Source organism: Eulemur rufifrons, chromosome 7 (genome assembly GCF_041146395.1).
Source record: "Eulemur rufifrons isolate Redbay chromosome 7, OSU_ERuf_1, whole genome shotgun sequence".
In the NCBI taxonomy this organism is placed as follows: domain Eukaryota; kingdom Metazoa; phylum Chordata; class Mammalia; order Primates; family Lemuridae; genus Eulemur; species Eulemur rufifrons.
The window spans coordinates 103,281,297-103,308,337 of NC_090989.1; the positions used below are offsets into that span (position 1 = coordinate 103,281,297).

Genomic DNA, 27,041 nt, shown 5'->3' on the forward strand with positions numbered 1-27,041 from the left:
TATACATACTTTTATACATCCTGGTGAAAATTCTGAACTCCAAGGATAAAGCAAAATTCCACAAGCTTCCAAATGGAAGACAGGATACCTATAAAAGAACGAAAATTGGATTGATATTAAAGTAACCATATTATAATAATGTAAGTAACTTTCTTTGATGTAATTCATATCTTGTTTTTGAGAGCTATAGCCTCAAGTCACAAGAAAAAAATTATGTATCATAAACATGAATACATGTCCTCATTAAAGGAATACAAATTAAAATAATAACATCATATTTCTTACCTGTCATATTGGTGTAGATTAACAAGTCTGGTATTATAATACAAAGGGTTAGTGAAGGGAAAGCAGATGCAATTAATCACAATTAAAGACAGTGCAAATTGGTACAAATCCTTTTGAAGAGCTATTTGACCATATTATCATATTTTAAATGTACGTATTTGCCCAGAAATTCCACGTATATATACAGACACATGTACATATGTACACACATATATATTTGGTAACGGCAAAACAAACTATCAAACCAGAAAAAATTGTAATGGTTCTAGCTGGGACTAGCTGGTAAATTTTAGCAAATCCATACAATGGATTCTGGTAGGCCTAGTGTGGACCCTGTGTTCACCCTTGCAGTCATTTGGGCATGAGTGATAGAGAATTGGGAGAGTAGGGAGCAGTTGAAAAGCAAGAAGGGATCACGACTAACACCAGGAGGGTTTTGTGTTTGGCAATTTAACCAGCTTCATTAAAACACATCAATCAGGGAAGACCAGTTTCCCAAAGAAAAAGGAGAACAATATTAACCCAGGAAGTGAATAAGGGGCACCGAGTATGCAAAAAGAACAGCTGTTCATGACAGTACTGGCTGAAGGTCCCATGCCGTTATCAGTCTTGTTTTCATAGTGGTAGTGACAGTTGTTCCACATTTTCTGAGAGGCACTGAGGGCTTGGTGGGGATGGGCTCCCAGATTTGAAGAGAAATGTCTCAGTCTATCTCAGAAGATGACTACCATGAGCTCTTCTTAGGAAGCAATAGCAATTTAGGCATGGCTTAACAGTGAAGATTTGCTTTTGTTCTTAATGTAACATCAGCAAGCATGGCTCAGCTTGGGGCTGGAGCATTCACTTCCAAGATAGCTCACACATGGCTGGCAATTTGGTTGGTGCTGTCAACTGAGAGCTCAGCCAGTGCTGAAAGCCACAGGCCTTAGTTCCTTTCCAGAAAGTCCTTCCCTAGTGCATAGGATTCAGTTCCAAGAGTGGTGTCTCAAGAAACAGAATGTGGAAATTGCCAGTTTCTTAAGACCTGGTCCTAAAAAGTAGCCTAGCATCACCTCAGCTGTATTCTATTGGTCAGTCATAAAGCCTAGATTCAAGGGAAGGAGCATGGACTCCACTTCTCAAAGGGAGAAGTGATAAACAATTTGGGGGCCATGTTTTATAACTGCCACACCAGGTTCAGAGAAAACTATTTCAGTTACTTATGGATTCTCTAAAAAGCCTTAAGAGTTTAGGTGTTGGATATACATTATGTATGACTGGCTGGCTCACTGTGTGTAATGTCTACCATCACATTACATTGCCACCTACAACTTAGTTAAACCAAGATTGTACCATATTACACATCAGAATTTCCTGACCCCTAACCCCCAGTCTGCTTTTGGTCAAAATTAGCTCCTAAAGAAGAAGACCTGACCAAGGGGGATTTGGTTTCTTTTTGGTGCAGTATTAACAGTTGAATGTCAGCTCCAGATAGCCATGTAGTTGAGAAAGGCACAAAGAATTAGAACAATCATAAATATCTTAAGGGATATTAGGAAACTGTTTTGTATTTAATTTCTTAGTCAGCTTAGGCCTACCTAATTAGGAGAATAAAACTTAGGGATCAGTTTTGTCTTTAACATTACAAATAATGCTATTTGTTCCCTAAGGTTAGTAATGCATACACATTGAATTGGGTTAACAGGAAACAATTTTTTTTGAATATTTGGTTCCAGTAAATTTTCTTATTGCTTGTAAATATTGCCTACATGGATCCAGAGATTTATCATTTGATAGGAAGATAACTTACCCACTAAATGGGAATCACTATTTTATGTAAGGAGAAATCAATATTTGGGAAAAGAGATTCCTTATCTAAAACACTGATGTGACCTCCATACAATGTGATACTACTCTGCAATAAAAAGAAACAAACAATTGACATCTATTGATATTGATATATTAACATCTTAAATGGATCTCAAGGACATTAGTCTGGGTGAAAAAAATTGATTCCAAAGGTTACATATTATATGATTCTATTTATATAACATTTTTTAAATAACATAAGGATGGCCCTGGAGAACAGATTAGTGATTGCCAGAGAACAAGGAGGAGGAGGAGGAGTTGGTTCAACTATAAAAGTGTAGTATTATAAAGGGATAACACCATAAAAGGGTAGCACACATGCACACAAACTTGTGCATGTAAAAAATGGTGAAATCTGAGTAAGGCCTGTAGTCTAGTCAATAATACTTTATAGATGTCAATTTCCTGGTTTTGATATTGTACTATAGTTATGTAAAATGATACCATTGGGGAAAGCTGGGTGAAGGGTATATTACTCTGCTATATTTGCAATTCCTGTGAGTCTATCATTCTTTCAAAATAAAGAGTTAAAAAAATCAAACAGAAGAAATACAAACTCATTATTTTCACATCTTTGCAGGGGAAAACACTTATTGACTGTGCATAGCTTTATAAGTTACTTCCTTTAACTCTCACCAACTCTCTGAAATAAATGTCATGAACTCTATTTTGTAGTCATCAAAACTGGGGCTTAGGCTAAGTGATTTGTCAAAGGCACAACTGCTGGTAGAGCAGAGTTTGAATCCAGAACAAGCTGACCACCACTCATGGGTCTTTTGGTTGTACCCTGATTGGTCTTACTTAAATGGCACTGTTCTTTTCCTGTAAGCTCTTCTCTTTAACAAAAATTAGAGGACTTTACAGTTGCCATTTTCTATTGTTCAAAAAAATTAATCAGACTCAAATTCCTGTGGAGGAAATGGGTAGAGGAATCAGCTGTGGTAGGAAGTATAAATGTAAGAGCAACCTGTAGAGTAACAATCATTAAGGCAAATTTTAAAGCATTTTTTAAAGTGGAGGAAAAATGGGATAACATTACTGCTATAACATGTTAGCAGTTATGTCTGAAAACTACTGCACAATCTGGGATTCAGTAAAATTCTTGGAAAGCCTGTCTCTTGGACAGCACTTTAATATTATATCTGATTTCTCAGCATTTCCAGCTCCAAGGGTTTGCAATACTTTGCCAAGAACCCTAAGAAAGGAGAGCCACTTAAAATGCATCAACGATGATGATGCCAGCTGAGCGGTGGCTTACAAGACCTTTCATAGTAAGCACGAAACTAGAGGGATGTAATGAGTCTTAGAATTTATCCAATCAGCCAATGTAACTAGAGTTGGTTACCAAGTTCCCCTAGCTTTTTCCACCACATTCAAAAAAAGGACTGCAGAGAAACCTACCACCTCTTGAGCAATTTCATTCCTTCCATAAATATGTAGGCACTACAAGTGCCTCTCCAGTTAGCCGGGACTTTTTCTACCCTTTCTTAACCCTCAGGTCACATTTGACATTAAGCAGGCTTCCAGATTACTCTGCCTTGGTGAGGTCTTGTTACCAGATGGTGACATTCTACCTCTGAGTAAAGAATTTTATGTTAAGTTCCTCAAATTGTTGATGTACTGATCAATGTACAACCTGAAGATATTAAATAGGATGGATTTAAGATTAGCTGAAGCATGAAGTTCTACAGATTGTATTGCACAAAGACATCATTAGCCTGGATGATGTAATCTGTAGCCAATGATTGTAACGTCTGTCTTGTACCCGCCAATGAAAAGAGGGCAAGTCTGGCATAAGGACATCCTCCTTCCTTCTGCTAAACTTTCCCACAAAAACCTTTCACCTGTGACAGACTCCGGAACAGGCCCAACTCTGTTGATCATTACATCTGGTTTTCAACAAACCCTTGTCAAATTATTTCTGCCTCAACAGCCTTAATTTTAGGGGGCACCTTTTGGGGGTACAAAGCGACCTTGCCCTTGCTTCCTGATACAAAAACGTCGCAAATCTCAATCCTTATTCCCGTTTCTGCCCGGCGCACGAAAGCAGCAGGATCACACAATTCCTGGTATAGAGCTTGGGCATTGCTCTTCACCAGTACAACCACCAAATCTAGCCACTGTGGCTTCAGAAGCCGTACGGAATAGTCTCTCAACCGCTAGCGCAAGCCTGGTGCTGCCCGCTGTCACGTGGCCGCTCGCGCCCAATGACAGAGGCCCACGCTTTCCAGACGGCCGCATGCGCTGACAGAGCCAGAGTTCGCGGGGCGCCCCGCCCCGGCCGCACGGTGCGCCGGCGTTAAGACTCCCCAAAGGTCCCGGCAGCCAGAATTGCAGGTTCCCATCAAGCGTTGTTTCCGAACTCGGCCTCGAGAGTCTGTCCTGATTGGCTTGCTATGGAGGCGGGGAAGGGATCTTTTTGAGACTGGGACCACTTCCTGAAGCGCGGGGCAGGAAGTTATCCGGTACCTTTGGAGTCCTGTGAAGAAAGTGTTCTCTGCCGTATTGGTAGCGGTGAGAGGAGGAGGTGGTTTGGGACGTGGGCCGATCGGTCTCTCTTGCTGGGAGCCGATTTCCACCGCAGCACCACGGCCCCCTCCTCCAGCTTCGAGCCCGGTGCGGCTGCCTGGGGGGCTCCTTCAGGCTCCTTGACGCCGCTGCACGGGGCACCTACCCAGGCATCGCCTGGGCTTCCAGCCAGGGGACTGGCTCCCGGCTTCAGCACTTTGGGCTGCAGTAAGAAGTGCCCTTATCACCCTTCTCCCTTCCCCCTTCCCTGAGCCACTGACCCTGGTCCAGAGCGACAGCCTTGGACCTGGGACTAGAGGAAGCCAAAACGCTCAGCCCCGGTCCCCCACAGACGGGGCTCTGCATTGTCTCTGATATGTCACCCACCGTCTCCCATAAGGATAACAGTCGGCAACGGCGGCCAGGGACTTTCAACCACTCTCTGGATTTGAAGAGCGGTCCTCTGCCGCCGGGCAGCTGGGATGACAGTCATTCGGACTCTGTGGGCGGGGAAGGGGACAGAGAAGCTCTTCTAAGGGATACCGGCACTGGTGACTTCTCAAAAACACCACGGAGCTACCGAGCTGAACTGAGCAGCATTTTGCTACTGCTCTTTCTTTACGTGCTTCAGGGCATTCCCTTGGGCTTGGCGGGAAGCATCCCACTCATTTTGCAGAGCAAAAATGTTAGCTATACAGACCAAGCTTTCTTCAGTTTTGTCTTTTGGCCCTTCAGTCTGAAATTGCTCTGGGCCCCGTTGGTTGATGCGGTTTACTTTAAGAACTTTGGTCGTCGCAAATCTTGGCTTGTCCCTACACAGTATATACTAGGACTCTTCATGATATATTTATCCACCCAAGTGGACCTTTTGCTCGGGAATACCGATGGCAGAACACCTGATGTGGTTGCTCTCACTGTGACATTCTTTTTGTTTGAATTCCTGGCTGCCACTCAGGATATCGCTGTGGATGGTTGGGCGTTAACTATGTTATCGCGGGAAAACGTGGGTTATGCTTCTACCTGCAATTCGGTGGGCCAAACAGCGGGCTATTTTTTGGGCAATGTTTTGTTTTTGGCCCTTGAATCTGCCGACTTCTGTAATAAATATTTGCGGTTTCAGCCTCAACCCAGGGGAATCGTTACTCTTTCAGGTAGTATATTTAAACTACTATGCTGTTAGGTTTATTTTACGTTTATGAATCCTTTTGACAGAGTGTGTGACGTTTGAGGGAAGTTCATTATTTAATTTACTGGAAATTATTTTATGGGAGATGACTGAAGGTAAGTTTTCTGTTTTGTTAAGATGGGCTTCTTTGAAGTGTGTGAAAGCCAGAATGAATGATATTAGAGCAATCATAACTGATCAGTACTCTTCAGTGAACAAGGAGAGGCAACCCATCAAATAACAAAACTCTGAATCTAGGGAATCCATCGGCACTTGCTTAAGACGTAAGTGCACATTTTTAAAAAGTCTGGCGCCATATTTTCCTTTTGTTCTCATTTTTCCTTTTCTATTTTGTTGGATTGAGATTTCTAGCTCCAAACTTTCTGATCCATTTCTACCCGTGCTCTTGTACCAAGAGTCCTCATCTAGCTTTCTGGTGAATGGAACAGGGTTAATTCATTCAAACATAATTGAGTCAGGTAAGGCACAGGATTCTAAGGGCCTCCTATGAATAAGGCAGAGTCCCACTCCCAAAGAATAGGGGAGATGAACATTTTAGGGGAGCCCAGAGTTGCCAGCCATTAACTGCTTGTGGGAGGTGGGCTGCACATTGCAGATAACATTGTATTTTGTTCTTGAATGATACGGTTCCATGAGGCAGAGAAATAGCACACCATAATGCACAACATGAAGTGCAAATGTACTGAGACAGGAAAGTACAGAAAGGTACGGGATGTTGCCTATGATATTCAAAGTGCTGGAGGTAGCCATTGTGGAGCTGAGTTTGGGAACTGGTGCTGAAAGAATGATTGGGACCAAATTAGTAATATTTTATTTAATTGCTATGGAAAGGAGTTTAAAGTTTATGCTGTAAGAAAATGGGTATAAGTTCTACTGAATTTCCCCTTTTCTCTGCATGAGGAAAATACACAAAGTTTTCTGAGGGCTTTTTAAATTTTCTTTTTTTTTTTTTTTTAACTTTCTTAACTAAGAAACAAGTAAAATCACCAGTATTAGTAATAACAACATCAGAAATAAAATAGAACTCTTCATTTGTTAGTGATGTTGAATTTAAGTGATTCTGTTTGGAAATTTATGAAGCTAACCTTCCTCTCAGCTTCCATACTAGCTTGGAAATTCCCAGTAGGGCCAATGTCAGGGGTATGTGGGTGACGATAAGTGATGTCACAACTGTACTACCCATGTCCTGGAATCTTATTCTCACACATGTCTAAGCCCATGTCCACCTCCTCAAACTGCTAGTGAGCCACTATTACTAATGAAATGATGGTAATGGTACTTTTCCCTCAGCTTATTTGGTTGAAAGATAATTGCTTTGTACCTAGGCAGATTTGTCTCTGAATATTCTGGGGTTCCACTCCTGCTTTATGGATAATTCTCTGCCTAGAAATACTTTGTGAATGCATACTATGGGCAGCTTGTTGCTTTTTATGTGTCTGCTTTTCATTTTATCTTGGGACTGCTGTTCATATCACCAAGGAGGATTAATGAGATGATGTGTTACTTAAGATGAAAAAGTCTCAGAGAAATCAAAACTTAAGAGGCTATGGAAACTACATTGTTAATTAGGTAAATTACAGCTTTCTCTCAAGTATAATGTAAAAGCGATTGATTAAACATCATTCCAGAAAAGCTATTATAATTCTATCTGTACTCTCTTAGCCACAGCTGATCCTCAATGGATCAAAATTATGCCATTGGATTTTTATTTAGATTGACTCGGCTGTTTTTTTGTTTTTTTTTTGCACAGAGTCTCACTCTATTGCCCCTACTCAAGTGCAGTGGCTTCAAGTCAGCTCACAGCAACCTCAAACTCCTGGGCTCAAGTGATCCTACTACCTCAGCCTCCTGAGTAGCTGGGACCACAGGCATGCGCCACCATGCCCGGCTATTTTTCTATATATTTTTAGTTGTCCAGCTAATTTCTATTTCTTTAGTAGAGCCAGGGTCTTGCTCTTGCTCAGGCTGGTCTCGAACTCCTGAGCTCAACCGATCTGCCCTGCCCATCTTGGCCTCCCAGGGTGCTAGGATTAGTGGCCTGAGGCACTGCGCCTGGCCTTGACTTGTTATTTTGAATAGCTGTTGTATGGAATTTGAATTTTGTTCTCCATGACATTCTAAAAATAGCTGACTTTACAATTTAACTTTTTATATGTGTAGTGGACTGCTGTTTTTGGTTCAAACATTTTAGTTGAGAGTTAAAGAGTACCTGTGTTTTCATTCTCCTTTTTATGACTACACATACCACATTCATAGCCTTGTACTTTCTGGAACTTAATAATAGAATAACCAGTGATTTTGAGGAATTTAAAGAGTGCAGAAAGAATCACATGAAGGAAATACAATTTCTTAGGTAATTAAGGAGGAGCTAAACACTGAGGCAATGTTTAGAAAATCAGAGTATTAAAAGGAGGCATTTTTTTTTTTTTTTTTTGAGACAGAGTCTCACACTGTTGCCCGGGCTAGAGTGCTGTGGCATCAACCTAGCTCACAGCAACCTCAAACTCCTTAGCTCAAGTGATCCTCCTGCCTCAGCCTCCTGAGTAGCTGGGACTACAGGCATGCGCCATCATGCCCAGCTAATTTTTCTATTTTTGGTAGAGACGGGGTCTTGCTCTGGCTCAGGCTAGTCTCCAACTCCTGACTTCAAGTGATCCTCTTGCCTCAGCCTCCCAGAGTGCTAGGATTACAGGCCTAAGCCACCGTGCCCGGCCTTTTTTTTAAATTCTAAAGTATGTTCTGTGGTTAATGCTATTTTGAGTGTTATAGAGAAGTGGAGATGGAATATATTGGGTGGATGGATAATGTAAACAAGTCAACTGAGTTGGTTCAAAACTGTAGGAATTAGAGGGGACAGTGATAATCTGATAAATCCATGCCTCTCCAAAGGCAAGGAACTGATGCTCCTCAGGCAAGGAGTTGATACTCCAATAAATTGTCTGTGATAATAGGATCCAGGATTGCCAGATTTTATGAGTATCCAAGAGAAGCTGGAAGTTCCTTTTTTATTTCCTAATTTTAAAAAAACACTTGTTAGGATCACATAAAACATGTCTTTAACAGGCACAATGTCACATGCCTGTAGTCCCAGCTACTTGGGAAGGCTGAAGCAGGAGGATTGTTTGAGGCCATAGCGCACTGTGATCAGGTGTCTGTGAAAAGCCACTGCCTTCCAGCCTGGGTAACAATGCCATCTTAAAACATACATATATGATACAAAACTATATGGATGGAGAACAGATCTGTAGTTGCTAGGAGTTGTAGGTAGGGAGAAGGTAGGTGAATATCAATAGATAGCAAGAGGGAGTTTGGGGGGTGATGGAACTGTTCTGTACCTTAATTATGGTGGTGGTAGTTTGAAATTTATGCATGTATTAAAATTCATACAACTGTATACCAAAAAAATTCAATTTTACTGCATGACCATTTAAAAGTAAAACTTATTTTAAAATCATTTTAAAAATCTAATCCATTACCTTAAAAGTTAATCCCTATCATTTAAAGTGTATGATATAAAATCCTTGACTTTAGCTCCCTTTTTGTCTTAACTAGAACAAGTTGTTAAATCTGGTGGATCTTACATATGAATATAGACAAATGGAGCAAATTGGAACTTATTTTCAAATGTGGGGGCCCTAGTAATAAATGGAGAAATACTGGGGCTAGTAGATGCACAGGGAATTAAATATTAAAAACCAGAGCCCTACAACTCAGAAGGAAGATCTTAAAAACCTTTTTTCTTAGGCCGGGCGTGGTGGCTCACACCTGTAATCCTAGCATTCTGGGAGGCTGAGGCGGAAGGATTGCTCGAGGTCAGTAGTTCAAGACCAGTCTGAGCAAGAGCGAGACCCTATCTCTACTAAAAATAGAAAGAAATTATCTCGACAGCTAAAAATATACAGAAAAAATTAGCCGGGCATGGTGGTGCTTGCCTGTAGTCCCAGCTACTCGGGAGGCTGAGGCAAAAGGATGGCTTAAGCCCAGGAGTTTGAGGTTGCTGTGAGCTAGGCTGACACCATGGCACTCTAGCTCGGACAACAGAGTAAGACTCTGTCTCAAAAAAAAAAAAAAAAAAATTTTTCTTTTTAAAAACAAAGCAAGGAAGAAATGGTACTGTGTGCTTTCTTTGTCAAGTAAAGAACTGTAGAAGTGCTTTTGTGTGGAAAGTCAATTTATAAAACACACTGTAAACTTAAAAGTTTTTGACTTTATTTGGCATATATCTTATTCTGAATTTCACTTCTAATTTATTGAGATTTATTTAGAGGGCAATTATTAGCATTTACTATGGAAATTTATCAGTGGAAGAATCATTGAGCTTTAATAATTACAAGCAGTCTTCTACTTTCATTTCTAGTGTGTTCTTTAAAACTATAATTTGAGAAAGCAAAATAGAAAGCAAATATAAGGGACTATTCTATTCCTAGAGAATTAAAAATGAAAAATATAAAATCCCTGATTTCATCTGCACTTTTAAATGTAATTGTGGATAAATCTTGCATTTAGTACATGTTCATTTTCATTCTTTCCATTCACTGTTGATCACACTTTTCTATCTGGCTCATGTCCAGTGGTCATCGATTAAAGCTATAGAATAGGTGATTTCAAAATAACTAAAGATTTCTATCTTTTTTGATTGTCATATATTGTCATGTATTTGAGACCTGTGTTTCTTATTCCTAGCATAAACTTTTTGTTGTTGTTGTTGTTTTGAGACAGAGTCTCACTCTGTTGCCCGGGCTAGAGTGCCATGGCGTCACCCCAGCTCACAGCAACCTCAAACTCCTGGGCTCAAGCGATCCTCCTGCCTCAGCCTCCCGAGTAGCTAGGACTACAGGCATGCACCACCATGCCCAGCTAATTTTTTTTCTATATATATTTTTAGTTGTCTAGATAATTTGTTTCTATTTTTTCAGTAGAGACGGGGTCTCGCTCTTGCTCAGGCTGGTCTTTGAACTCCTGAGCTCAAACGTTCCACCTGCCTTGGCCTCCCAGAGTGCTGGGATTACTGGTGTGAGCCACCGCGCCCGGCCCCTAGCATAAACTTTTGCATTTTTAAATTTCTCATAATTTTTAAAACTTTTATGTTAAAATGATGATAGATTCACAGGTTACAAAGAAATGTTTGGAGAAATCCCATGAACCCTTCTCCCAGCCTCCTGTTGTCATCATCTTACGTAACTATAGTATAATATCAAAACCAAGAATTTGATATGAGTATACTCCATAGAGTTTATTCTATTTCACCATTTATACGTGTACTCATTTGTGTGTGTATGTGTGTAGTTCTATGCAATTTAATCACACGTGTAGCCTTGTATAACCAACACTACAATCAAGGGTACTCAACTGTACCATCACCGGTAAGATTCCTTTGTGTTGCCTCTATAGCTATCCCCACCTTCTCTCTGTCCCTAAACCCTGGCAACCACTAATTTGTTTTCCATTTTTATAATTATGTTATTTCAGAAATGTTGCATAAATGGAATCATGCAGTATGTATTCTTTGGAGATTGACTCTTTTCACTCAGCATAATTTCTTCAAAGTTCATCCAAATAGTTTTATGTATTAATGGTTTGTTCCTTTTTATTGTGGAAAGGAAGGATACAAGTAGTCAGGTGATGTTATCTATGTTCCAGACATTATGGTTACAGCTAAAATATGTACCTTTTTTCTCAGGAATGTCTGGTTAATAGAAAAGAGAGCCTACTTGCTGTGGGTGTATATGAGCATCTGGGTAATATAATGGAAAACATTCTTGCTTTACAACTAGACCTGAATTTGAATCCCACTTCTGGCGCTCTCTGGCTTGTGATCCTGTTTTCATTGTGTATAACACAGGAATAATAATGCCTGTCTTGGAGAGTGATTTTTGAGATTTAAATGAGATTACATGTGTTTTTCCCAGGGCTTATAATAGCCACCCAGATGCTAGCTATTATAACCTTCTTGGTGACTGTAAATTGCTACATGCTCTTAATTTCTGCATTCATGGGAGCACTAGACAAGATCTTGTAGCCACTTCAGAATATTTAGTCTATTTTTTAGGTCTTTGCTCAAAAATCATGTTTATGAAACTTGAATACCAGCTTTGACATCTTGATCATCCATTTATATACCATAATGCTTTTGCAAATAAAATATATAAATCAAAATTAACCAAAATGTTAAAAATGAAATATTTTTGGTAATAATGTGTGTTTATAGTGGTTGGTATGTCAGACTATGAATGGCTCTAGCATCAAAGCAATGTTAATAAATGATAGCCAGTAGTCTTATGATCAGTATTTATGATAATTGTGTTCATAAAACTTCTTAATATATTTCCTGGAAGTTACTAAGCTTTTCTGAGCTATTGGCTTCTGTATTCTTCTATACATGTGAGACATGAAAAGCCTTTGAATTAGGACTCTGTGAATGACCCATTGTCACTACTTTCTTCTTTCATATATACTGTTATTTTTTTCAAAGCACAAAGAAATTAGAAATTATTTTATCTGAAAATATTATTGAAACCTGTTTAACTTGTTCTTATTCTTCCGTTTAGTATTGTTATCAAGGAATTTTAATTCTAGATGAAGATTTTGTTCATTAACATTGGGGGACTACTAAGCAAAATAAAAATATTTTTTGCTTAAAGAAGTGGAACTCATAAAGTAGTATATAACTGTAAAACTATAAATCTTCACTTAATATTTATATAAAGACTATCAATTGGAATTTCTGGTGGCAGCAAAAGTAATACAGTTTATTTTCAGGGCTGCTTAACTGATTTAAACCAAATGAACAAAAACTTGCTCAATGAAAATGATATTGTACATGAAATCTGTAAACATGTTATTATTCATCTCATTTTACAGATGAAATTAAGAATGCAAAAATAAGGACATTAGCCTCATTTATGAGAATAATGTTAAATGTTATTCATTCCTTTTGAACCAGATTCCAAAATGCTAGAAATCATATATTATGGTGTTACTTTGATGAAGTTTAATCATAGACTTTTATATATGGATTTTAAAATGGATATCTTGATGTTTAAGTATGTTTCATGTTTCTCTTCAGACATCTAACATTACTTAGAAATTTCCCATGGTAGAGAAAAGAATTCATCCCAGAATAAAATTTTCCATGTGTGTTTAAAACTTTTTAGCTACTTTGATTTGCATAATTTGAATAGCAGAGCCTTGGTTTTTGGTTAGGCTTTTAGAGACTAGGCAATTGTAGCAGATCATTTCAACATTAATTTAAAAAAAATATATGTAAGCAGTGTGAAATAATGGAAAAAGTATAAGACTACCACTCAGGAGATTGAGATTCAAGTTCTGCCTCAAGATTTAAGTATTCTGGCCGGGCGCGGTGGCTCACGCCTATAATCCTAGCACTCTGGGAGGCCGAGGTGGGCGGATCCTTTGAGCTCAGGAGTTCGAGACCAGCCTGAGCAAGAGCGAGACTCCACCTCTACTAAAAATAGAAAGAAATTATATGGACAGCTAAAAATATATATAGAAAAAATTAGCCGGGCATGGTGGCGCATGCCTGTAGTCCCAGCTACTCGGGAGGCTGAGACAGGAGGATCGCTTGAGCTCAGGAGTTTGAGGTTGCTGTGAGCTAGGCTGACGCCACGGCACTCACTCTAGCCTGGGCAACAGAGCGAGACTCTGTCTCAAAAAAAAAAAAAAAAAAAAGATTTAAGTATTCTGATTTCTTTTCCTCATCTGTGCGTAGTAATAACACCTGCTTTGCCTATCTAACATGTTTGCTATGAGAATCAAATGACATAACTTATAAGAAAGGAGCATTTAAATACTAAGGTGACAAATAATGCTGTATGCCTCCATCATAAATGAGGTTCAAGCTGTAGTGATCACCTTTAGCTAGCAGAGCAGCAGGAGCAAGATTCAATCTAAGGAACAACACTGATGCAAGAATGCTCCAATTGTTTTTGAAAAGAGGACTGGGATCCTTTAACAGTTAGTTATGCTACATAAACAATAAAACAAAAAGTAAACACATCTAAAACTGAGTACAGTTCTGGAATGCTAGTGCTAGAAAGCTTCTTTAGGATTTTCTAGCCAAGTTCTCTTATTTTACATATGAAGAAACTGAGATAGGGTTATCCAATAAGTTTTTGTAGTGGCAAACTAAAATGCAGTTCTCAGGGTGGTTAATGAGATACAGGGTTTGAAATTAGTTGTACTTATAAGGCATCAAATCACCATTTTACTACTGACTTAGAATGTAATCATGGGCAACTTCTCTAAGCCTCAGTTTTTCATCTATTAATATAAATTGGGGCTAGTGATAACCGTATCTATGGGGTGGTTTTAGTAAAAGAGATGATATATGTAAAATGCTTAGCACATTTATGGCACATAGTATGCCCTCAGTAAATGATGCCTCTGTTATTACTGTTATTTTTAGCTGTTTAGCAGATAGCAGAATCTTCCAGAACAATTTACTCCTTCCACTAAATTTGTTCAAGGTAATAGCTAATGGCCCAGTTATCTTTCACTGAAACAACCTAGGCAGTACTCTTCATGTGTCCCCATTCTGCAGTTACAAGGATGAGCAAATTGCTTCCGTATTGAAAAGAGACGGTTATCCTTAAACAGATTAAAAACATTAGAAAGTTTAAAAATACAAGGTAGAAAATCTAATGTAAATAATCATCTGTTGTCTAAGTTGTCATAATTTAATAAAGAACTGAAATGACTTGGGTATGTAAGAAGTATAACTTATAGATGATCTGGGGTATGAAAATCATCTCTCGCCCCTAGCGCTTTCCTTGAGTAAAATGACACGATAGGCTTTTGTTTCATTCAACTTAATTGTACACTAAATGTCTATAACTCCTTTTTTCCCCTTGTTAAGTGACAGTATGAAAAAGCATGTAATACTTTCAATGCCTTTTCATATTAAAAGTGTCCCTGTCTATTTTGGATCTATGTATGTTTAAGAGTCAAGATTATTCATCTGTTGTGCCTGGTACAGTGCCTTGAGTATAATAAAGAGGCATCTAAATATTGATTTTTTAAAAAATAGATTTTAGTTGAGAATTATTATATGCAGAATTATTTAGTATCAATGAAGTTATGTCATTTCAAAAGTTAATTATAGATTTAAAACATTCTTAATTTCAGATTTCCTTTTTTTCTGGGGAACTATATTTTTAATAACAACAACATTAGTTGCTCTTCTGAAAAAAGAAAACAAAGAAATATCAGTAGTAAAAGAAGAAACACAAGGGATCACAGATACTTATAAGCTGCTTTTTGCAATTGTAAAAATGCCAGCAGTTCTGACATTTTGCCTTCTGATTCTAACTGCAAAGGTAAGAGATTTATAAATCAAATTTACCATTTTGTTGTAAGTCCCAATATCATGTAATACTTTCAATGCCTTTTCATACCATAGGTTCCTTTCCACTAGTATTAGAATTTAACAATGGAAAACAATATTTTCTGTTCATTAATGTATTTGAAAAGGTATGATGATACCAAATATAATTTTAAAGTAAGCTTATTCTTGAAAAGAATTATGTCAATTTGAAGAACTGCTAATAAATGAACTTTTATTGAATTAATGATATTAATGCTTAGAATGGAAATGAATACCTTGAAAAACCGTTAGCTCTCCACTGTTATAATGAGTATATATTTAATGTTGGGGTAATAAAATTATTTTCTTAGAATGTGGTTTACATAGATATGGAAGTGTATGAGTATTAGAAGTCTCTTTAAAAATCCATTGAATTATTTTTTTAAATATGGAAAAGAAAATCATACCATAAGATAAATGGGGATTACTGTTGAATATTATTCTGTATTAAGATGTCCTAATTTGTAGTTCCACAACATTTTTAAAATGTTATGCTAGAATAAAGGTAAGTATATTTTGTTACAGTGAGTTATTGCTAGTGTTGGAGTTAATATTCCTAAAATCTAGAATCTTACAGGATTTTCATTTTATACATTTAAATCTATATAAACAGTTTATAGTTATCTTTTGGCAGTTCTGAAGGAAATATAATAGCCTCATGGTTTTCATTTTATATAATCAGCTTATCCATCTCTTAATAGGAAGGGAAAGTTCAGGAAATGTTGACAGTTTCAGGGAACATATTTTCTAATTATGTCATTCAGAAATAAACATTATTAGAATTTTTGGTATGTTTCTTCAAGCCTCCCCTTTTTCCCTATATATGTATGTGTGTATATACATACTTCATTTATTTACATATATATTTTAAAAGTAGAATTGGATCATACTGTATATAATTTCTTATCTTGTTTTTGTCTTATTATCCCAAACATATTTCTATATTATTAAATAATATTTGAAAGCATACTTTTTAATAGCTACATAATATAGTCATAGTGTGTAAATTTGCCATAATCTACTTAGTCATTTTGTTGTTACTGTATATTTAATTTGCTTATGTTTTTTAATTATAAAGATGTACTAGTGATAAGTCCTTCTTTGATGTTCTGAATATTTCCTTCCAATGGATTCTTAAATGGGCAATTAGTGAGTGAATTAGTGAATATGATTGTTGAATTGCTTTTCAAAAAGTTATACTAATTTATACTGTCTCCAGCAATGTATAAGGAAGTACTTCAATTACAAAGTATATAATCCTGTGTTCTTAGGCTGGGCGCAGTGGCTCACACCTGTAATCCTAGCACTCTGGGAGGCCGAGGCGGGTGGATCGTTTGAGCTCAGGAGTTTGAGACCAGCCTGAGCAAGAGCGAGACCCCGTCTCTACTAAAAATAGAAAGAAATTATATGGACAGCTAAAAATATATATATAGAAAAAATTAGCCAGGCATGGTGGCGCATGCCTGTAGTCCCAGCTACTCGGGAGGCTGAGGCAGGAGGATTGCTTGAACCCAGGAGTTTGAGGTTCCTGTGAGCTTGACACCATGGCACTCTAGCCCGGGCAACAGAGTGAGACTCTGTCTCAAAAAAATAAATAAATAAATAAATAATCCTGTGTTCTCCCTTTAAATTTCCCCCAAACTGACATCTCTCCTAACTTTTAATAGTATAGATTAATTTTCCTTGGTTTTGAGTTTTATGTAAATGGACTACATATATGTGTGTGTGTGTATTAAGTGTGTGTGTGCATATATATATATATATATATATATTTATTTATTTTTTAGAGACAATATCTCACTCTGTCAGCCAGGCTGGAATGCAGTGGCATGGTCACTGTAACCTCCAACTCCTGGGTTCAAACAGTCTTCCTACCTCAGCCTCCTGGAGTCGTTGGGACTACAGGAGCACACCACACCTGGCTAAATTTTTATTTTTATTTTTTTGTAGAAACAAGACATTGCTATATTGCCCAAACTCCTGGCCTCAAGTGATCCTCTCACCTTGGCTTCACAAAGTGTTGGGATTATAGGCGTAAGCCACTGTGCCTGGCCTATAATATGTATTCTTACGTTTGATGCATGTACTTTTTTTCACTCAACATTATATTTGTGTGATTTACCCATGTTATTGTCCACAGCAAGCAGTAGTTCATCTCATTGATGTATAATATTCCGTTTTACAAATATACCACAATTTATCCATTCTAGGAACAGATTGTTTAGAGTTATTACTGAATAGTATTTCTACGAACATTCATGTACATGACTTTTGGTGAACATAGGTACACATTTCTGATGGGTAAATACATAGGAGTAGAATGGCTAGGTCATAGGAAAGGCATAGTGTATACTGCCAAACAGTTTTCCAAAGTGGTCATTTTCCAGTTTTCCCTACTACCAGCAATAGTAGGGTTCTAATTACTTCACATCCTTGAAAACACATATATCATCGTTTTAATTTTAGCCTTTCTGATGGGTGTGTAATGGCATCTTATTATGGTTATAATTTGAATTTCCCTGAAGATGAAAGAAATTCAGCATCTTTTCATATGTTTATTGGCCATTTGAATATCCAGAGTTGCCCTTTTCTTTAAATTTGTAAAATTTTTGGTTTTTATGTATTCTGAATTGAGTCTTTTCTTAGATATGTGTATTACAAATATCTCCTACTATGTAACTTTTAAGACAGAGTAAATTATAAAGTCAGTTTGTATATCTCATTTGTACAAAGAGAATGGATAAAATGTAAGTGAAATTCTTTTTTGGGCTTAAGTGAAATATATTTGACCTTTGATTTTTTTGTGGTGAAATTTGCTCTTTGGCTCCATTCCGAGAACTTAAAGTATGTACTATCTATAATTTCTTTTAAAAAATTTTGTGATACAATTTCCCAAGTTTTGCAGATTAATTAATAGAAAGAACTCCTTTATGTCCTTTATCCAGATTCTCTAATTGTTAACATTTAGCTCTACTTTCTTTATTCTGTAAATTTGTTCTTTCTGTATATATATATATATATATATATATATATTTTTTTTTTTTTTGAGACAGCGTCTCACTCTGTTGCCCGGGCTAGAGTGCCATGGCATCAGCCTCGCTCACAGCAACCTCAAACTCCTGGGCTCAAGCAATCCTCCTGCCTCAGCCTCCCGAGTAGCTGGGACTACAGGCATGCGCCACCATGCCTGGCTAATTTTTTCTGTATATATTTTTAGTTGTCCATATAATTTCTTTCTATTTTTTTAGTAGAGACGGGGTCTCGCTCTTGCTCAGGCTGTTCTTGAACTCCTGAGCTCAAACGATCCACCCGCCTCGGCCTCCCAGAGTGCTAGGATTACAGGCGTGAGCCACCGTGCCCGGCCTATATATATATCTATTACATATTTCTTCTGAAATATTTGAGAGTAATTTGTACATATTTGTGGCGATAATGCTTCATCTTTACCATACTTATTATATTTGGGGTTAACTGAAGACTTAAGGTTTTTTTAAACTTAAACCATATAAATCAGTAAGTTTGGATTTTTGACACTGTTTATTATAACAGATTGGACTTTTTTGAAGCAGAAATTTAGTTGTACTTAGAGCCATCTACATTTCCTATAAGTACTGAATTTTCATTTGTTTTCACTAAATATTGTTAGTAAACCATAGGGCAAAGTGGGCCTTCTGTAACTTGATTGTTATACCAGCTATAATAATATGATACTTGTAACAGTCATGGGTCAATAATGAAATTGAGGCTTTTGAGGAACTTACAGATGCCTGAAGGAAAATATTTCATAAGTCACAAATTAAAATACTTTTTTGTTTTTATATTGCAGATTGGTTTTTCAGCAGCAGATGCAGTAACGGGACTGAAATTGATAGAAGAGGGAGTACCCAAAGAACATTTAGCCTTATTGGCAGTTCCAATGGTTCCTTTGCAGATAATATTGCCTCTGATTATCAGCAAATACACTGCAGGTCCCCAGCCACTAAACATATTTTACAAAGCCATGCCCTACAGGTAAAAATGAAATAAAACCTTACTAAATAAGAAAGGTTAAAATGAGGGACATTCATCAGTATCACTAATATCTGAGTGTAGAGAATATATGAAAAAAGTCTTGAAAAGCATCTTTAATTTCACCATCATTTGTATGTACTTTTATCTCTTTTTAACCTCCTAACAGGCTTTAGATACAGGTTTCTTTCATATGGTAGGCACACAGATTTCTGTTTTTATTGTTGCTTAACCTAAAAGGGAAGTCAACTCAATGTTCCCTTGTTTTCCTACAGGTTATTGCTTGGATTAGAATATGCCCTACTTGTTTGGTGGACTCCTAAAGTAGAACATCAAGGGGGATTCCCTATATATTACTATATCTTAGTGCTGCTGAGTTATGCATTACATCAGGTAAGCTTGCTGTGGTTTTCTCAGGAAGTCAACTATTTTCTGTAAAAAAAGGGGAAAATTTTCTGTAATTGCCTTAAAATAATGTTAATAAATTTTAAGATGTAAGCATGAATCTGACACAGAAGAAATTATTTGATGGTGAACTTTAAACCTTATCATTTTTGATTTAATGAGTTCTGTTCTCTTTCTCTGAAAAGGAGAGCTCTTTACTCATTTGTTCATTTTTTAAAATTCATTCAACAAGTATTTGTTAGATTTCAGAATTGATTCCAAAGCCAGGTAATTCTACTCTTGCTAAACATCCCTCAGTTTATTCCTAGATTTGGGTTCTTTGTTTCTTCAAGTCATAAATCTTTTCTTTCTGAAAGTACTGAGAAATAATGATGGCTACTGGATTAGAGGTCCCAGGTTTCTGACTTAACTTCCATATTAAAATTATGATGTACTCTGATTTTGAAAGCTGTGTGTTAAGATGCTTTTTCTTTCTTTGTTAAATATATTTATAATCTCTAGAAGAAGTAATTCCTTCTTTACTCTAGCCTCACCTAAGCTGCTCTCGCAGAATGAGGTTTTTTGTTCTCAAAGGAAGTGATTCAAGTAAATGGCAGAAACCCAGTAGTAACCTTTGGGACTCGACTACAATTATTCCTAATGCATATTTCAGAGTCACTTTGGATTTTTCTGTCCAATATACTCTAAACCCTTTGAAAGTTATATTTACTAACTTTTACTTAGTTTTTAACTGAAACCTGAAAATATGACTTCCTGGTAACCTCAGAGAATTCCGTAGTGGATCATGTCTGACTAAACTGTGTGTTCATAAAATCACTGAGGCCAGGCTATCAAATATTTGTTTTCTGTTTTGCACATGTTTGGTTAATACTAGGCACATAATTAAAGTTAAAAGAAGTGCTTTAGCTTAGTCAGTGCTTTACTGTCTGTATGGTATGATGTTATGGTCCAAAAATTACTTGTTGGGCTTTGGATTTTATTTGACAATTTACCGAAGTGTAGTCAGTGAAACTCAGCCAACCAGATGCTTTTTGGGAAAAAAAGGTACAAGGCTAAGTAAATTCGAGAAATGATGCATGACATAACTCCTTTATAAGGAGTTATAAGTAGCACTGAATCATTCCTTCAACAAATATTAAGTGAACACCTATTCCTTGCCAGAAACCATTCTGAGTACTGAAATATAACTGAATAAATCTTGCCAAAATCCCTGCCCTCAAGGAGTTTATATCCTAAATATTTTCAGAAAGCCTGCAGTGAAAGGAAACTTTTAAATTTTGTATGACTTAACATATCTCAGTCTTAATTGACTTTGGAACTCCTCTTTGTATGAACACCCCATGGGACAGTATTCAAAGGAATACTATTTTAGAAGCATGATTTGTATGCATTTTCCTAAATGGAGAGTTAATTTTTGCCTCTTAAGCACTTTTTGCCACCTTAGGAGGTTTTTCTCTTCAGTTTGTCACATAAATTTTAGAATGTTATTTTTCTTGTGTATATATAGGAGAAAATATAATTTTATATTCGGATTTCTTTGAATATTTTGAGTATTTACATGTATAATAGGTATACACATATATATACAATATATAATACTAACAATGTTTTATGTTTTCCCTGTAGGTTACGTTGTACAGCATGTATGTTTCTATAATGGCTTTCAATGCAAAAGTTAGTGATCCACTTATTGGAGGAACATACATGACCCTTTTAAATACTGTGTCCAATCTAGGGGGAAACTGGCCTTCTACAGTAGCTCTTTGGCTGGTGGATCCCCTTACAGTGAAAGAGTGCGTAGGAGCATCAAACCAGAATTGTCGAACACCTGATTCTGTTGAGGTATGTATGTTTTAATTTTAGATAACATTATGCTAATATTAAGATATTAGAGCCAGGCTTGATGTTTCATGCCTGTAATCCCAGCTGTTTGGGAGACTGAGGCAGGAGGATCACTTGAGCCCAGGGGTTCAAGGCTGCAGTGAGCTATGATTGTGCCCCTGCACTTCAGCTTGGGCAACAGAGGGAGACCTTGTCTTTTAAACTAAAAACAAAAACCAGAAAGGGTATTAACTTCCTTATTTTGCCTCTAGAAGTACTGTAGCTTTTCTTAAAATCATAACTGTCCGTAGTTTCTAGTGTATAAATTTACTTATTTTTTTCTTTCTCATCATAACTAGGGGTGATAACACATTCAAATTAGCAAGACTAGCTCACTTTAAAGGTGCTTCTCAGCAATGGAGAGGCAATCTGTCCTCCACCTTGAGGAATAACTGTCCTACACAGTAGGCACTGGATAAATGCATAATAGCTAAGTTTTATAATGTTGGAAAAGGGGAACTTCCATTGGCTATTCATATAACAATTATAACTAAAACTGAATGGTGAATGGTTTGTCAAGTCATTATTTCAAAGTAGCACAGTCTTCTAGAGTACATTCATTCAAAATTTCTTCACATTTTCAAATGTGAAGAGCTGCATCTTGTTTACAGCAAGAGCTAAAAATTGTTTTTAATCCTATTAGTGGCACTAGAGAGATTAACATATTAACATATTTTGCCATTTGAATTAAGTGAAATATTGAACTATTTTAAGAAAAATATATTTTGATTAATCCTTTAAATTATAAAGTAGAAACATGGTAATTGCTGGATACTTCCATTTTGAAATTGTAGAATATTTATTATAATTTTCTTTTTACAGCTTTGCAAAAAACTTGGTGGCTCATGTGTTACGGCACTGGATGGTTATTATGTGGAGTCAATTATTTGTGTTTTTATTGGATTTGGTTGGTGGTTCTTTCTTGGTCCAAAATTTAAAAAGTTACAGGATGAAGAACCATCTTCATGGAAGTGCAAAAGGAGCAACTAATGCATATACTACTGGACATTCTAGAAAGGTAATTGTAGTTTAGTTTTAATTCAGAGAGCTATGATAATCAGTGCACAGGAGTATAAAATATTATTTTAAACAAGGAAATTATTAATATGAAATGCCAAATGGTTGAAAGATATAGACCTCTCTGTATATTCGATCTTATTTTTCCTTGCCTTGTCAATGTATTTAAAGTTTACTTAAGTCGAGAAATTGATTCTAAAACAACTTTTTTGGCTTTGTTATTTGATTTATATCTTTTTATTTTGTTGGTTCTAAAACAACTTTTTTGGCCTTGTTATTTGATTTATATCTTTTTAATTTACTGACCAAAGCATGTTTTAAGCTGCAGTGCATTAGTCATGGGTGGTAACCATGCCCACAAGTATTGTTACCAGTACCTATCATTGAGCTGTGTTTAAATTTTGGGTACAATATATTAAATGGAAAAGAGCTTGATATTCAGGTACTAACTATAAACTAGTCTGACCTTGTTGGAAGTTAAAATCTTATTTTGAATTGTAAATTGGTTAAATTTTATGTGGAATTTGCTGAGAAGAGAATGTAGACTACTGAAATGTCATTTTGGTTGTTATTTTTCTGATCATAACCACATTGTAAAAATGAATCTGTGTTTAAAAGACTATTTTAAATGTATTTCCTGCTTTTGTAAGCATTAGAGATTTATAAGAAGATTGTTCAAATTATTTTTTATAAAATGAAAGCTATGGCTTTTTTAATTTATTGATTCCCCCTGCCCCCACCCCCTCTTTTTGGAAGATATTTTGATTTCTTGTTAACTTTTACCCTAAAGTTTATGTATGTTTTTTGTCACAAGTGCTTCATGGCACACAGACAGCTAATGAGGGGATCAAATTTAGTGTTATATGTATGTTCACAGCAAAGTTTTAAAAATAAAAATTAAATGTTATTCCTCAAGTAGTTTTTTTTTAATTAACAAGAGAAAAAAACAGTAAAGCTTTCCGATTAAGTAAAATTTCAGTGAATAATTCCATAATATTCAAAACTAATATTTTAAAGAGAGAGACAAAGACATTTTGTGCCTTTGACAAATAAATTATGTGGTAGAAGAATATTCTTAATTAAGCACTTTACTAGTGAAAAAGAGCTCACAGTTACTTTATGCCAAATCAGGTACTGTATTTTCATTTATTAAAACACAGTCTTTATTTGTAAAGTATAATTTCCAGTGGACAATTGCTATTCCAGAAGAATTAAGCTTCTGAGTACTTTAGCAATTTCTAACATATTATGTACACCCAGTGATAAGGTTCTTTGCATATTTTCTGTTATGTATTACTCTGATGCATTAGAGATTATATAAACTCTTCACAAATTAGAGAAAAATAGAGATTAAGTTGTTTGTATTACTCTGATGCATTAGAGATTATATAAACCCTTCACAAATTAGAGAAAAATAGAGATTAAGTTGTGAGTCTTAATAATTTTATCTTTGTAGGAACATATATACTAACTCCTGACTTTGTGAACTTTATAACATAGGTTGAATTTTAGAATGGGGTTTTTATAAATAATGGAGAATAAAATGGGTGGGAGAAAATGGCACACAGCATCTGAAGAAAGATAGAGGGCAGTGGCCTCTAGAACTCATGCACTGCCATTGGAAAGCCTGTGTTGGGCATCAATGTCAGATCCTGAAGAATCACCTGGAAAAATATTTATCCTAGAGGCAAGGAGGCCACACCAAACTGCAGACTACAGTACTTTGTCACATGGTTGTCCATTATCATGTATTATAATCAAAATGTTTACTTGAATAAAGAAAAGAGCCCATTTAACTCTCACATATGAAATGTATTTTGATTTTTAATTTTTGGATTAAGAAGCTCAGATTGCCATAACAGCCTTTTATTTCTTCCCATTTATATTATTACAAATTATACATACTTTCAAACATAGTTTTAAATCTATACATCTTTCATGACTTGAAGTGTTAAAACATATTTTAAGCCTTTAACTATAAGATGAAAGCCATTAATTACATTTGCTCTAGAAATAAACAAAAAATTATTTTGAATTATATTTCATTGGTAATTTGGGTACAGTTTGTAATGCATGCCAAAAAAGACTTCTTAATAGCTATGTGCAACTGTGTTGCATACATTGATCACCAATGGCATTTAAAAATGATCTACCTGAATCTGAGGATCTGTTCATTGTAAATCATTAGTACTAAAAAATACTACCCTATTTTTGTATGTGAGTGTTTTTCTTGAATGATTGATCCTGATAAATTAAGCTCTACTCTCAAGTATGGATATCAACTCCTCCTGTTAATGCATTATATATTTATTGGCTAATATTAGATTGAGCATATATCTCTTTATATTAGTATCTCTATATGAGCATTGGTTGCAACATGTATACATCTGAGTTTGAAAAGTTCTTATAAGATTAACTAAAACTAAAACCACAAACTCGCTCCATTGTAAATATTTTAATTTTGCTTGATCAATCATAAGTGTGTTGAACGTCTTAAATAGATTTTTTTTCTAATTTTTTATGTTATCCCTTTGAAATCTAAACCCACAAGCCAAAGTTATTGTTGGGTTTCATCTCTTTATTGCAAGGATTTTTATCCAAAACAGATGTCAGTGGGATTGGGGCCCTAAACCCCTGAATTGCTTGCAAAACTCTGGGTATATAATTTTTTGTTTTTCTGGACAGAGTAAAATCTTGAATGGGCTGTGATCCAAAAATCATGGTTTTGAAAGTGGGCTGCATTATGACCTATAATCACAAATCTGAAATAATAGTTATAAAATTGTTTAAAGATTCTTGAGAAGAATGTTGAAAAAAAATCAGTGATGAAAACTGGAGAATCTCTGCGTTTGTAGTACTGTATTGAACTTGAAACCTTGAAGGAGTAGATAAGACATTATGGTGAAAGAGAGACCACAAGGGTCAATTATATCCTACAGAAGACTTACCTTAGTCATTGAACTCTTTTTTTCCAATGAATGACTTTTATTTTGCTTTGTTAACAGAAACCCAAAAAAGTATGTTGCTTTATATTGAATGGTTGAGATTATTTAATATAAAATATGACTAATTTGTTTTTGTATTTTGGAAGATTATGTTTTTCCAAGTAGTTGAAAGAATGACTAAAGCTATGTAACACAGACCCTACTAAAAATAAAGAAACAACTTAGTGGGAACATTCCATGCCGATTTCCAAAATGTATTTTACCTTAGTATTAGAGAAAGAAAATAAATCTTTAAAATAATTCCATTAAAACTAGGATTAATGTATTTAATAAGACCATTTTAGTTACAGAAGGGAAGGTGATATTGTAACTGCTGAGACTTTTTTTAGCCAATGTCTTTGGTAGATAGCAAGGCATAATTATTTTATTTTCTCTTAGAGGAGATTTAAAATACCTATTATAGGCCATGTTCTTTTCTACTTCAGCTTATATCTATCTCCCTGATTTGACAGTGCCAAATTTTTAATGTAATCATTATTTGGTTTGGGACTGAGAGCTCTTCCATTTACTATCAGTCAAAACCACTACTGGAGTTTTCATTTTACTCCCCCAGTTTGTTAGCAAGTTGGAATCAGAATCAGCACGGAGAGCTAATTTTCCTTCCTGGAATTCTGTTTTGTTGGAGACAGGTCCCATATCAGGGCAGCCTAATTAATGTACAGGATTCATACCCTCTCCCTTAAGTGAATAGAAGCTTTTATCCCATCATTGGATTATGAAGATTGCTTTTAAAGATGTTTGTTTGTTTGTTATATGTTTGTTTACTTTGGACCATTGGGTTATAAGGATTGCTTTTAAAGATGTTTGTTTTATTGTGGGGAAGGGAAGTGGGCATTTTATAGGAGAAAATAGTTTTATGAAGCAGAGTGAAAATTCTATGATTAATCATCACTTTAAAAAATTTTTAAAAATTTTGCCTGAGTGTATCATTAAAGAGATCATATTAAAATATCAGCAATATTAATTCACATAGCTCATATGAAGTCTTGAATCATTTAGAAAAAAGTTGCTATAGTTTAATAGTTTTTTATTGTCAATGTAGATATTACAACTTTGTAACACTTTTGTGTGAAGAATAATGATTAAGTAGCAGGACTGAAATAAGGTACTGGTATAATTCATAGGGAATTATCATAAGTCTCTAAAATTTAGTACCCAGTCAGTGAACAGTTAATTAGTCACTAATATAAAACATAAATACTAAAGCCTATTCTTATTTTCCTTGAAATGACCTAATGTTGGAAAAATTTAATTTTATAGTCATAGTTAATGAAATTGAAATTTTTTATCACATGTACCTATAAAGTTAGGAAAATATAACATTGAAACAAAATTTGATATTTTAAAAAGTTAGTTTGGTATATTTGATAAATTACCACTTTCAAATTATATTGATCAGTCTATATTGTTGTCCTCTGATACTGCATTTACAAAAATTAGTGTAAATTGAAAAAAATACTAAATGTTGAAAGCTGTCATTGTTGAAATTTTTATGAAATTATTGTGCCCGTGTACA

The 27,041-nt window shown here is 35.7% G+C and overlaps 1 protein-coding gene across 3 annotated transcripts; it reads left to right on the forward strand.

The window, feature by feature from the left end:
- Window positions 1–4,582: 4,582 nt before the first annotated feature.
- On the forward strand, window positions 4,583–26,847 carry SLC33A1 (solute carrier family 33 member 1). 3 transcript variants are annotated; one of them, XM_069475302.1, is made up of 7 exons: window positions 4,583–5,792; window positions 14,972–15,162; window positions 19,036–19,220; window positions 19,493–19,610; window positions 21,249–21,464; window positions 22,326–22,521; window positions 24,021–26,847. In XM_069475302.1, exons 1-6 carry the CDS (start codon window positions 5,018–5,020, stop codon window positions 22,491–22,493), a joined length of 1,653 nt encoding a protein of 550 aa, XP_069331403.1. In that variant the 5' UTR covers window positions 4,583–5,017; the 3' UTR covers window positions 22,494–22,521; window positions 24,021–26,847. The 3 variants fall into 3 exon arrangements, with proteins under 3 accessions (XP_069331403.1, XP_069331402.1, XP_069331404.1); XM_069475301.1 differs by lacking the exon at window positions 24,021–26,847 and having other exon boundaries at window positions 22,326–23,384; XM_069475303.1 differs by lacking the exons at window positions 14,972–15,162; window positions 19,493–19,610; window positions 24,021–26,847 and having other exon boundaries at window positions 22,326–23,384.
- Window positions 26,848–27,041: the final 194 nt, after the last annotated feature.

Bases quoted from the DNA above. Each gene is read 5' to 3' on its own strand.
- SLC33A1 (XM_069475302.1), top strand. From the start codon at position 5,018: ATGTCACCCACCGTCTCCCATAAGGATAACAGTCGGCAACGGCGGCCA. The intron at 19,611-21,248 runs GTAAGCTTGCTG...TTTTCCCTGTAG, and splicing joins TGAGTTATGCATTACATCAG to GTTACGTTGTACAGCATGTA. The intron at 21,465-22,325 runs GTATGTATGTTT...TTCTTTTTACAG, and splicing joins GAACACCTGATTCTGTTGAG to CTTTGCAAAAAACTTGGTGG.